The sequence below is a fragment of the Populus euphratica genome, unplaced genomic scaffold (assembly GCF_000495115.2).
Source record: "Populus euphratica unplaced genomic scaffold, PopEup_1.0 scaffold191.1, whole genome shotgun sequence".
Classification (NCBI taxonomy): Eukaryota; Viridiplantae; Streptophyta; class Magnoliopsida; order Malpighiales; family Salicaceae; genus Populus; species Populus euphratica.
Window position 1 is genome coordinate 409987 of NW_011500069.1, and position 14368 is coordinate 424354.

General features: G+C 32.0%; 1 protein-coding gene and 1 non-coding gene across 2 annotated transcripts; both read right to left on the minus strand.

The window, feature by feature from the left end:
* Positions 1-7278: 7278 nt before the first annotated feature.
* LOC105108380 (uncharacterized) lies at positions 7279-11816 on the minus strand. The gene is given in 3 exon segments (XM_011002674.1): positions 7279-7806; positions 8567-8582; positions 11297-11816. Coding segments are annotated over 3 exon segments (429 nt in total). The 5' UTR covers positions 11492-11816; the 3' UTR covers positions 7279-7588.
* A 990-nt stretch (positions 11817-12806) lies between these two features.
* On the minus strand, positions 12807-12888 carry TRNAS-UGA (transfer RNA serine (anticodon UGA)). The gene has a single exon. It is a non-coding gene; the product is annotated as a tRNA-Ser (tRNA).
* Between the last annotated feature and the right edge of the window lie 1480 nt (positions 12889-14368).

A 14368-nucleotide genomic window follows, 5' to 3' on the forward strand; every position in this document is an offset into this window, starting at 1 on the left:
GTGTAATGAACACTGTGAACAATGTCATTGAAAAATGAACAATTTTCATGGTATCTGGAATATATTGATGAACACATACTGTTAGTATACTCGTATGAGATGAATATTATGAATAGTGTTAGCGTGAAGAGGAACAATTCTCATGGTCTCTGAAATATATCGACAAACATATTTTATCTATATACTTTTATGTAATGTACAGTCTGTCGGTATTTATATCGGTGTAAAACAGTGTCTGATGCTAAATTATATTTGTATTGTCTATCTATCAATCCTTCAAATACTTAAATTCACATGTATGAATAATCATCTATTTCTTATATTAAACCTATATAAAATAATAATGACAACATGTATTCATTAAATACATTAACTAAATAATTTATAAAAATATTGATTTAACTCAAACTTATTTAATCTATTTTAATAGTACTCTTAATTCATTATCCAATTATCTATATAAACTCCTACACTTCTATAAAAAAATTTCAACTCGACAATAAAATTAACAAATATAAAATAGACCCATTAAATAAGCCATAATTTATTTCATCACAAAACACCTAAGTTCAAAGTTTAACATAAATTTCATTAATTTACAAACAAATATAATTTTACAAAATCTAAAACAAACCATAACATGTACAAATTATAAATCCATACAACAAATTTGTATGAGAAAAAACTATAAAACAAGTAAATACCTATACAAAATAAATATACTACATAAAATATGCAATAAAATCAACATTTTAGAATCTTCAAATAAACAAAAAGGTAAATTTGTTTGTTTAAAAGTGGAGAATCCTCAATAAAATTTGACTAAAACATGAATGGTGACAAATTGAGTATTATGGTGACTAGATTTGTTATGGGGGGTTGAATTATGTTAAGATTGTGGGAGGGGTGGTTGTTTATTGTAGAAAATATGCATAAAAAAATGGGAAAGAAAGAGAAAAGAGTTAATCATTAAATCATAAATTAAATATCACCGATGACATTACTGACAGAATTATTCCATCAATAATTTCGTTAATTATTTTATTAGTAAAAATATCATATCATCATATAATTTATTTATTTTTAATTTCATTGTACTATGCTTTGTTATTTCCTCAATATATATCAACTAAACATTTTTGTTAGTATTTAACTATAGTTACGAGAATAAAAAATTATATTAGTAAAGATTATTATAGTACACTAATAAAAAAAATTTATTGGTGTTTTCATATTAACATCCAAGCTGGCTTCGAAATATCCTTAAGAAATATAACTATGACAATGGATATGTTAAACAAATATTTGGTTATGACTTATTGTTAAGTGTTGTGATGTGGTGGAGTAAACATGGTGTTGGAAATTGGTTCCTATGTTGTGCTAATAATGTTTGAAACTTTTGTTGAATTTTATTATCATGCTTTTGAGATATAAAATTATCAATAAAAATGTACTAAAAAGTTGTAACAAATACATTTTGTGTATATTAAAGGATTTATAATCCACTAAACTTGCATGATATATCTATATTTCTTAGGAGAATAGTTCTTATGCTCAGAAAACTTTTTTAAAAAATAAACTTTAATATGATGATTATATATACACGTGCATCATTCAATAAAATCATTGATATAAACAGAAATTTGAAATGGAGTTGCATAAATACTAATATGCAATTAAAAAAATATAGAGAAAGTTGCATTTTAATTATTAAAAAAAAATACACAATAAACAATTATGTTTTTCATTAAAGATGGGGATACACCTTCGTTTCAAATGCAAATAATTGGTGTAGTTTCAAAGCAAAATGAATATTAACTAAATACTAATTTTAAACAAAATAAGCTGCTAAAAGTAGCTTTAATTTAAAAGTACAGTGGAACATGTACGAATTTTAAGATCCACCGTAATTTGATGCCCATTTTCGGCGTAATTACCTTTCCGGCGACTTCTCCCACCAAAAAAAACCACCCTTATCTTTCATTCTCTAGCTTCAAGAAAGAAAGGAAAAGGTAACATGGGAGCGCAAGATGATCATGATCAATCAAGAGCACTCTCCCACCTCTGTTCTATGATAGTTGAAATCCTGAATCCCCACCTTGGCTCTGGCTTAGGTCTCTCCAACAGCTTTTGCGTCATTGTTAATTGGAATTTCCCTGGCTTTTTGGGTCTGTCACGTTTGTCATTGGCTTTGTATTGATGCCTCGGGTTTTCTGTTTGGTTTTGTTTTTTCATTTTGCTGCTATTGTGTCTCATCTGTCCGAATTTGGAAAGTCCATCTTTTGCCCTGTTCCACGGCATCATGTCCCTGGTAAGAAAGCTAAACCCTCTTCTGCCATTCTATTATTTGTCGAGCTTTGAAAAATCATGGTCAGGGCTGTCTATAGCAATGAAGTTTGGCTCTCTCTCTGTGCAGAGTGGAGCTTTTCATGACAAATTTGAGGTAAATTCAGAGTGCTTAAATGACTTTTTTAATTAATAACGTGTTTTCTTTTGTAAGAAAACTGAAAGAAAAGAAGAAAACTGTTCGTTGTTTCATTTACTTGGTATTTTTTCAACACAGAAAACCTCGTATCAGTGTTTTCATTTCTGTACCTTCCAAAAGTTATGCGTGGTTTTGTGTGGATGCTTGCGTGAGTACCTCTGAGCTCTCTGCATCACGATGACAGCCATTTAAGGGATATCCTGTGTGCTAATAGCACTTGAAACAGGATATCTTGTGAGCTAGTGGGACTTGGAGTTCAACTTGAAGAACTCACAACAAATCCAATCCCGTTACTTAATCATTCTTCAACGAACATAGGATCCTTTTAATAAATCACTGACCAGAAAAATCTGTAAACAATTGACTAAAAGGAAAACACATCATGAGTAGGGAAAAGAGTAGAAGCTCCATGAAAGGAGAGGTTTTTTTTTCTGTGGACTGTAGCTAAGAGAGATGCTGTTGTTTTTCTGAATGAAATTTGACTTGGTGTGTTCAGTTTGAAAAGTAGGTTTAAGAAAAGTTTTAAATTGTAGTTTTTCATAACCAAGTTTAAAGAGAGTTTTTAGGGTAACTATACAAAACTGTGATGTATACTGATTAATCAGCGAAAACAGTTTCAACCAAGGACGCATCTATATACAAGACTTGGATGGGCTATAGTCCAAGTTAAAATTTTATTAATTTTTTTTTATTAATATTATATCAATCCAATTTATATTTAATTAAATTAGCTCTAGAAAAACATGTTTTGTCCATAAAATTAACCTCCTTGTTTTTAATTAAAATCTCTATCTTTTTAAATTAAGAGAGTCAAAGTTGAAAATCTTATCCTTCCTGATGCTAGATTACTTATTATTTTTTTATATATTCAACTTATTAAATTTAATAAAAGCAGCATTTTTTTATTGTTGTATGCTATTATCCATTACACAAAATCAACTCAATTTTATTTAATTATTAAAACATTGCTTCAAACTTTAAAAGATATTGAATTTAATATTTTTTTTATACATATGCAATATGTCTGTACACAATATAAAATTGACATGCCTCATCTAAATACTTTATATAAAAGCTATAAGTTATTTATGTCAGCAACAAGAATTGATGACAATTTACTAACATTGTCATTATAATATATTTAACTTAGCGATAAATTTTCAATTAGAAAAGTTGAATTCTAGATTCAATGATGGGATAATAAAAATTTTTGTACTTAGCTCTGTTTTGGAATCTAAAAATAACTTTAAATCATTTAAAGTTGATTTCAATGAATAAGAAATGTATTATTTAAAATCTCAATTAGAGTATTATTAGATTAATGTGATTCATCATGAGAGCTTTTAAAATATATTTATTATTTTTTAATTTGTCAAGAATTAATCAAAACAAATAAGTTTCAACACAAACATTTGATTAACATGTTAATTCTTCTTATTTTCACTTTGTATGGTTTTACTATCACCAAAGAATAAGCATTTTTAAATATGAACCATATTAAAAATATGTTTCATAATAAAATAAACAAGGACTTCTTGGCATATTTTATGATGTTTTATATTGAACGAAAGCTTTTTGAAAATATTTATTTAGATTCGATTATAAATGAATTTTATTCCATAAAATATTGAAAGATGTAATTTCAATGGTAAATTTATTTTTGTTTTTACTTTAATTTTATGTATTTTTAAATGTCTTTTTAATATTTTAACTAATATATTTGGATTAAAATTTTATTGTTAACTTTATAAATTTAAGTTCATGAATTAATAATTAATTTTAGAACTTTAAGTTCATGAATTAATAATTAATTTTAAAATATATCTATATATAGGTGAAAAAAATTCATGGCTACTATATATATATAGGTGAAAAAAATTCATGGCTACGCTCTTGATTTCTACAACACCTTACAACACTCTAAATGAACCCTAAAAGCTGCTGGCATCGGAGGCGGAGGAGGTAGTGACGTGGTTGTGGTGAATAGCAAAGATATTATCCTGTGTAAATGTGAACGCCAAATGCGATGAGAAAAATGGTTGAGGCAAAAGAAGATGATGTTTTGAACAAACATAGAGAGTCCACTGGTTTGTCTATGCAGAAATCCACAACTCGGCTATCCGATGTCAACAGTATGAACAGAATCAAAGCTATTACCACTGGTCCCCAACGTGCCATTTGCCAGAGTCTTCTTAGCTTCCTTCCTTTGTCTGAGCCTTCTATTACTTACCCACTAGGAGTAACGAGGATTGAGGAGAAATGCTGAAGATATGTGAGGAGTTACGGAATCCAGAGAAGCTGGATGGGACTATAAAGACAAGGGGCGAACGAGTTACCTGGAGAAAGACATGAGGGAAATAACTTAGGAAGAATGGAAATCTGAAGGACAAAGAAAGGGTCAATATCCGGAAGGGGGCATTGGATTTGGCTCTGCTTTGTTAGCTGCATCCCCATGGACGGCACAGGGTGTGGGAGTTCTCTTTCCTCTGGATGTCTCTGAGAAACGTTTAGATCTTTTTGTGAGGCTTGGTTATTTCATTCTGTAGGTTTTTGATTTCCTAGTAAGAGTAAACATCATGGATTTTTCTTCAGCACTAGGTGATTGGTTGATTCTTGCTGTTTGGCAACTTGAGGTCCAACAAGAAGATAGGTCTGGTATTCATTTACATATTCAATTCGGAAGAGCAAGATCGAGGAAGATACAAAATGTAAAGTTAAAGAGTTTACGGAAGCATTTTCTCATCTTCCGATTTTCAGTGCATAGTTTCTTCCAGTTGAGTAGATATTAAGGTTAATTAGTGAATCTTGAATATAACAGGAATTAATAATAGGAATATAAACGGGAATACAACCTCAGGTTGAATTCAAATTCTATCAACTATCCACAAAGGCACACAGTGGGATTTTTGTAGAAAGACACCTTTTTTAAACGTGCAAGGTGCAATTTTATCTGGAGAAGGCTTGAATTCGAGTTTGAACAACGGCTCTAGGGCACCACACCATGGTTCTAGAGCTGTAATCGACAAACTGATTTCAGGCCTAAGCATGCTCATCAGCTTCCAACACATAAACCGTAGGAACTTGCCCTGTTTTCGTATGCTGACTCTCGTAGCCATCGAACCTGAGTTACTGTCAACCATCTTGCTAATTATTTACCACTGACTAGACTCATGATCGATCACTAATTTCTAGAATAAGTTTATTGAAGCCCGCCCTAAGTGTCGCGGCCAGACTTCCAGTTACTAGAATATGTGCTTGAGGATCTATTAGCCCATACTCCTCCTGTCTCTGCCTGCAAAGGGTCAAAAAAACCATGACCCGAACGGCAAAAGTAACGGCTTCAACATATAGATCAAGGAGACTGTTGCTCGCCTTGCCTAAGAAAGACAAAAGAGACAGGCAAACATTTGAAATGCCGCCAGAGTTAACTGGCCCTTTACACATGCATCTGGCTAGCCATTTGTTTCTTTTATGATTTCTTTTATAAAGGCTCCACCTCCATTAATCTCTAAAGCAGGCAAAAAGAAGCCTATAAGTGAACAATTATTAGATGTTAGTGAAAGAAGAGTCGTTTCCTTTCATCTTTCATAAAGAAAACCCACTACTAAAGCATACCTTCCTTCCCTTTATAACTCAACTCTCTTCTTTCTCACTAAGTTTCGCATCCCCGCCTCCTTAGTCACCAAGAAAATTAGACCTATTCACCCTCCTCCATATTTAAACCCTCTTGGTTGTCTTTTCTTATCAAACCTTGAACCAATACTCAGAAAGCTTAAACCTCCATCAGAGTAGAGAGAAAACAAAAACAAGATGAGTGCCGATTGGGGGCCGGTTGTTGTTGCAGTGGTTTTGTTCATCCTCTTATCACCAGGGTTATTGTTCCAGCTACCAGCAAGAACAAGAGTGGTAGAATTTGGGAACATGTACACTAGTGGGATTGCCATTCTTGTTCATGCTGTTATATACTTTTGCATAATCACCATCTTGATCATTGCAGTAGGTGTTCACATACATGTCAAGTGATTGTAGAATTCCTTTCGTTTGCGGGGATGATTAATCAATCAGAAACACTCAGGCGAAGGCCACTTCTTTATCATTCTCATTGCTTGCTTTCATTTTATTCTTATACATGAGTTTCTTCTCTCTTTTACTCCGTATTACCATTACTTTCCCAATCTTCTTTGCTTGGTCTGGACTGTTTTGCATCAACATGCTAGGAAAATGGGAATAGATTTGCCTCTTCCTAAAATATCTCTTTTTATTCAAAACTCGTTGAAAATGATGCTTGATACTGGCAATGTCCCTCTTTGTCCTATTGATTATCTCTGTCTCAATTAATATAATAAAGTGATTGATCCTGCTAATGAACAATTGATCTCTATAATTTGGTATGAGACTGCTTACTGATTGCAACTACCACCAAAACTGAAGTCTGGAGTCTATAGTTTTTTATTTATTTATTTATTTTCATTTTGACTACTTCACTCCGTAGATAAGATATCATTTTGACTGCTTAAATGATCAGACTGAGTAAAAATCTTATATCATTTAGCCAGCTGGTCCTAAAACACAGGTTGGGACAATGATGGTGACCGAACAAGAGATCTTCAGTAACTCTTTATTCTAATCGGCCTACAGATGCAATAGAACTCTATAGCATTTCCTTGTGTTCTTGTTTATTTCTTTCTTTTAAACAAGAACCCTTCAGCATTTATTTTTCAACGGGCCTTCTAACTAAATTTCCACAACAACAAAATTAGAAGGATTCACATACACTGACTAGGATTAACAAGTCTTTAAACATTCAATGGATCCCAATAATATCGATGATGGTATATATGCATCGTGTATCAATGGAAAAACAGACCACACATTCAATTTCAAGCACTCATTTAATCAACCCAGCACTAGAAGATCAGTGCTTCATGCTTCTTATTCAAATTACTGGGATTAGCAGCCAAGATTCTAATAGATCATGATCATTAGCTATAAGAGACTATCTCTTCTTTAGCGGAAAAAAGAAAGAAAAAACAAAGAAAGACACATAGATCTTGCCCATCCATCAACAACGTCGTCAAACAAACATACCAAGTACTCGAGTAGTCAGCCAGTATAGATGTGCACATGAACGGCCAAGATGAGAATGGCATAGGCAGTGAAAAAGATGAGAGTATGAACAGCTATAGCCTTTCCATTCGTCTTCAAACTCCCAAAATCCACATGCTTGTTGTTTCCTGGTAACTGAAACAAAAGACCAGGTTGGAGCAACACAAACAGCACCACCCCAATTACCACTGGCCCCCAGTCTGCCATTTATGTAGCTCAAAAGACAGGTGGCGTTGTTTAGTTTTTTAATTGTTTCTAAGAGAAGTGGTAATTTCGTTAAGCTAGCTTGAAGACGAGGCTATGGCGAGAAGGTGGAAGTGAAGAGGTTTTCTTTTTCTTTTTCTTTTTCTTTTTTAATCTTTGTCAAGCTTCGAGGGTGGCTTTTGGGATATGGGAACCTGCAACAGTAGTTAAAAGCACAAGAAAAACAGTGTGGGTCATTTTCCTTGGTCGGTGACCGTCAAAACAGGAATGAGCGACGTCGTTTCTGGCACCCTCCTCATCCTATTTTCTTCAACCAAAAAAAATGATAGATTCTTGTTGTTTCAAAACTATATAAATTTAATCTTTTCTTTCATTTTGTTTTGAGAAATAGAAAATAAAAATAAAAAATAAATTGATTTTTTATATTAAGGGATAATTAATTCCCATTTTAAAATTAATCTTTTCATTCATTTCATGATTTTCTTCTGATTTATTTTTTCATTTTATTTAAGAAATAGAACGGGTAAAAAAAAAGGAAAATAATGAAAGATTAATAAGAAAAGAATTCATTTTTTGATACACAACTATTAAACAAAGTATACAATCAACCCAGTCAATGGACTATTTAATTAATTGTTGATACTATAAGGATTAATTGACTGTTTTAATATATTATAAGGACTGAATCCGTAAATCACTCGTTCTTCTTAGGAAGCAAGGAATCTTCAAAAGAAAGGCCCAGGCCCATGACTTGATATAAATAATAAGGACAGTACAGATTGCTAATCTCGAGAATGGGCCCCAGTGATGGAAAACCTCATTAAAAGCCATGCTAAACGGCTATTCACCAGCTTTCAAGGGAGTGAGGTAACGTGATCATGAAGTAAATTGTAAATTTCCATAAATATCTTTTTTTCCTACTTTTTGAAATAAAATATATTGGAAAAGAGCATGAAATGATAGGAAAAAAAACCCAGTTAATTCATTTCTTAAAACAAGAGGGGTAAATTTATAATTTACTCAAATACAGTGGACAAAATTAAGAAAGGCTAAATAATGGCAATCCAATTCCACTAAGACAATGATGCAAGCAGATGGACCTACAACGTTCCAATCCGTTGGCTTGATCAGTCCTTGAAGCAATCCTAATATTTAGATAGTTTTTGTTCCAGTTTAAAAATATATATATTTAAAAAAAATAGTTCTAGTTTTTAAAAAATATATATTTTATTAAAATGTCTTTGAAATAAAATTTTATATGTAAAAAATAAGTATTTATTAATGAAAAGAAAAGTAGGAATCTATTTATGAGATATAATTATTTTAGCTATTATAAAAAGAAGGATTAAAAAGCGATTTAATATAACAACAACAATTATTTAATTAATCAAATAACTTACTTTATAATTACAAAAAAATAAATAAAAACTATCACAATCAAATATTCTCTTATCAATATAATTAAAGGTGATGGTGCGTTTAACCATTCTCCCATCTGGTCTGCAACTGATAAGAATCCAATCAATTTACTCCATTATGGCCCTGACATTAATAGAAAATGATGCTCTCCCTTATCCAACTAGCCATACAAATAGCTCAAAAAAAGCTTATAAAGTGAATAATTGATAAGATAATTCATCTACAGTTTTCATGAAATTCTATTCTCGAATATATTCGGAATCTTTATCAGTATTTAGAATTCTAAATAAAATTTAATCCATAAAAATAAGTCAGATATTAACTATTTTAATTTATAATTTTTTGAAAAAAAATAATATTAAAATTATTTTTTCTAAAATATTCATCTATTTAAAAAAAACCTTTACAGAAATAAAATAAAGATAACAATAATAATATAAAGTAATTAATAAATTAAATTTTATGTATTCTAAATAAACTATTAAAGAACTACCCTCTCTGTGGGAGTTGAAAGGAAGATATAAAAATATAGTAACCAAAGCCCTTTTGGTATACTTTGCTTCATTCTCCTCCTCCTCCTCCTCCCAAGTCTTTCAAAAGTTGAGCTGAAAAGAAGGAATTTAGAGATTTTAGAATGAAGGATTGGGCTGCTCCTCTTATAGCTGCTGCTTTGTTTGCATTTTTGTCACCAGGGCTGGTCTTTCAAATGCCAGGGAAGGAACGGCCTCTTGATTTCATGAATATGAAGACAAGTTTAGCTGCCATGTTTGTTCATTTGGTTATCTACGGTCTGCTTCTTATTTTGTTTCTTGTTGTTCTTCACGCCCACCTTTATGTCTAGTCTACATGCAGTGTTTAGTGCTCTTATGCTCTGCTGGGATTTTTATAATTAGGTTGCTCTTCTCTTTTCAATTGGCATATTGTTGTACGCTATATAAAATCTGAATTTTGTTGAAGGGGTACAAAGTCTCTGTAGGTTTTGGTTGTTCTTATGCTCGCAGACATCTCTAGCAACTCTTTGAACAAAGAGTTTAGCTTTCCAAGGTATGACACAAACATGTGTTAGTGTACAGGATGGTGTTTATGTGACCCAGCATCACGAGTAACATGCAGGAAAGCAATAGCTGGTTAGTCCAAAAAGCTCTGAAGTCAAGATCACTTTGAAAATGGTGATTGTGGATCACGACAAAATGGAAATGGGACAAGAGGGTATCATAGGTATCTGACACACTTTATCATAAAAAAGGAAAAAGAAAAAAGTAAGCATAGTGCTCAAAATGCAGTGCCTGATCCTCTCACCATGTACCAGTTTGATCTCCACATTTTAACAGAGAATTGTCAGCTAGATCGTGGACCTGAATGTTTGGTGATGGTTATTGTATACAAACAACGAAGATTATAGATAAAACCATAAACAACAAGGATCCAATACAATAAATACCCATCTGGCTGCCATTTGAGCTATGCAAGTTGCGATTTCTAAAGCAAATCTCGGGAAAATCAGGTCTTTCAATCAAGCATAGATGGTGCACACAAACAGCACCTACCATGAAGAAAATTGATATGTTCCTTAAACTTTTCTTGCCTTGCGATCCCTCAGTCTCTATCTTCACTGGGCGTGCTTATGCAAAGATTCCAGATCCTCCAACCCTTTTCAAACCACTTTCATTCAAGTTACCCCTAGTCATCTTCAACCTAAATCTTTGCTTCTCTCTCACTAGCAACAGTTCTTCAGTGACAGGAAAAGCCAACCTATTGTGCCTAGTGCTTCCTAAATATACAATCCATTGTGCTTGAAATATGTGTCATGTTTATGAAGTTGCTCTGCAAGTAAATGCAGTCTGTTAATTGATTTAGCCAAGAATTCCAACTTGAAACCACAAAGCAAGGATAGAACTGCATTAGATATAACTAAAGAAATCAAGTACAAAGATTTGCTACACGAATCAGTTTCAAAACATCTATCATGAAATGGGAAAAGAAAAGCAGAGTTATCACAATTCAAGAAAATCAGAACGATCAAGCCTTGCATCCCTGTGTGACAGGCAGATCAGCATTCGAAGGCTATGAACCTACATACACGTGGACACCAACAGCTAACAAGAAAATGCAAATGAGAGCAAGGTAGAGGATGGAGTGAACCAGTATAGAAACTCCACTGGTCTGAAAGTTGCCAAACTCAACTAATCGCTGACGACCCGGTATCTGAATCAGCAAACCTGGTGTTAAGAGTATAAACAGCACCACCGCCACAAATACTGGTCCCCAGTCCGACATCTTCTCTCTTGCTTTCCTTACTGTGTGTCTCAATTCTCTCCTTTAATTAAAATGAAATCGTGGATTTGAGAAAATGGGATTTTAATGGCAAGGTATCGCTTTAAGAAGAACGGACAAGGATTGATGACTAGGAAATGTAAAGGCTAGAGAATCAAGCTCCGGGTTCACATCTTCTTAGCGCTCCATCACATGCGCTACAACTAAAAAGGAAACTCCACCGAAATACTTGAATCTACCTCGTTTGGATTGCTCAAAAGCACCTTATGAGATGGAAACACAGAGGGCTAACTTTTTGTGGATCTCCCCCAAGATCACACCGATGTCCTAAGATGTGGATAGACTAATAACACGGCCAGTTGTGCTGTCCCACACGACTAAAGCCCACTTGATGAATATTTTCCACTTCAGAATAATGATTCATGGACATCAGCTTGAAGCTTTGGTTAAACCATCATTAGAGGAGATTTTTATTATTGAGTCCCACGGTGTGGATCATTCCATCTTTAATCCACAGAACCCCATCATGGCCCATTAGAACCTGGACTCCAATCTTTGAAATGAGGTCCCATCATCTATACCCTCCCACTTCCTCTTATGAACAAATCAACCCATTACCATTTAGCGATTCTAATGGGCCCCTCATGCAAGATCAAACTCAGGGTATACATTAGAGCCGTGTGAAGATCAAACTCAATTCAAGATCCCATTTAAACCCCATCATTACCCGTTAATTAAGAAAATTAAAAGACGGGCTTTTGCTGCTGTTATTCAACCAATAATTTAACAATTGGTTCAAGTTTTGCTCTTTTTTTTGGTTAATTATTGTTTATTTTGATTTCTTAAGTTGTAATACTTTGTTATGTTTGGATGGAAGAGGATGGATTTCTATTGAGTGGTAAATTAGAGGGGAATGATTTAGCGTTTTTCTATATAATTGGTAAGTGTCCAGTTTGCTATGATCTTGGGAGTTTTTTATCTACTTTTTTTATGACCTTTTCTGATAAAATCATCCGAAAGAGTCACATAATGTTTATAAAAATCAAGATTTTTACATTATAATGACTGTGGTCATCGAGTCCCTTTGAAGACGATATGGACAAAGGAGAGCCGTGGCATGAGGTTCTTCAACGATCCAAATTACAAGACTCTGGGTATTTTCAGTTTCTTGATTTCAAATTGGCGTGTTTTTGCTCAGCGTGCAATGCCCATTGTGTTTGCGCTAGAGAAGGACAGAAAGGTGAAGGGTTTGAAGAGCAGATTGGTCTGTTGAACTAGTAATGTGGTTCGATAAAATGGAGTAAAAAAACACTCAATCCGTCGACAGCAGGGTTCGAACCTGCGCGGGCGAAGCCCAACAGATTTCAAGTCTGTCTCCTTAACCACTCGGACATATCGACATTATTTGATTCCAGTATTTATATTTATTATATTTATACCCACCCTAAGAAATTGACATTGTATTTTACATGACTCTGGCAAATTAATTTAAATTATTCTTTGGTTTTTATTCAAAGGAATATAAATATGAATATTATCTTTATCTAAATAAAATTTTTTTTTGCTAAATTGAGTGATAACTTTAATTTAATTTCATTTAATTAAAATTTGAAGTTTCAAACTTTTAACTTATAATTGGAAAATAAGTTTTCAATTATAAATGAAATTCAAAACTCAAAATTAAAAACATTATGTCAAAGGTAGTATGGTAGCTTCATTTTTGTTTTTTTTTGGTAGTTGAGAAACTCTTCATGATTCCTTTAATGCAAAGGCTTGTGGTATGTGATTGAGTAGGAAGAAGTAGAAAGAATTTTTTTATTTTTTTATTTTAAAAGTATTTTTTTATTTTAAATTATTTTAATATATTAATATTAAAAATAAATTTTTAAAAATACAGTTACTATCACAATATTAAATATCATGAAGATTTACCTTGTAATTGCTAGGTAGTGGCGTTGTTTGACCCCACGAGGCTAACTGTACATGTGAAGATAAGTTTTGATCCTCGACAGTGGACCGTTGTAAATTATTTTAATAGAAATCCAAGAAAATCGACGACGACGACAAGACACCAAACCCAATTTGTTCTCTATTGTTTCTTTTTCACTAACATATTTAAATCATGGTTCATTATTCAAATGAATGGTCCGCCGCCCACTCGATCCGACGGTATGAGAGTTGGTGGAGAAGAATCGTCTTGCAGATTGCTGCACTTGTCTAATTGATCATATAAAGTCGACACGTCCATTCATGCATGGAACTTTTTCTTTTTTCTTTTTCTCTACTTAATTAATCAAATAAAAGTGATATGTACATTCATTTAGAAATTTAAAGGGTTATCATATTAAAAATTATTAGTTAAGAATTAAATTAAGATATATTATAAAAATTAAAAATTAAAATTATATTTTCAAACCTAAAAAATCAAATAAAAACTTGATTAAGAAGTTATCATGAATTAATATATGTATATTATTTAAAAGATAAATTAATATTTTATTAATTTATAAGATTTTTTCTATTATTCCATAAATAATAAGTTATATTTCTTATTTTTTAATAGTTGTTTGTTAAACAAAAAAATTATATAAATTATAGAATAAAAAACTAATACTGCACAATGACCCCTTTCTTTTTTAAATCTGAATTTATAAGATTTTTCATCAAAAGTTCTTATAGATTATTATTGAAGTCCAGAAAATTGAATAACCTGTACTTTACAATAATTTAATTTTTAAAGAATTATTCAAAGCAAAAAAAATAAATTTTAAAATAATAAATTTCTAAACTGTTCTAAATTTATCTAATAAAATCTGAAAACTCTTAAATAATTTGATTTTATTAAAAATATATATATTAAAAGATTATATAAAATAAACA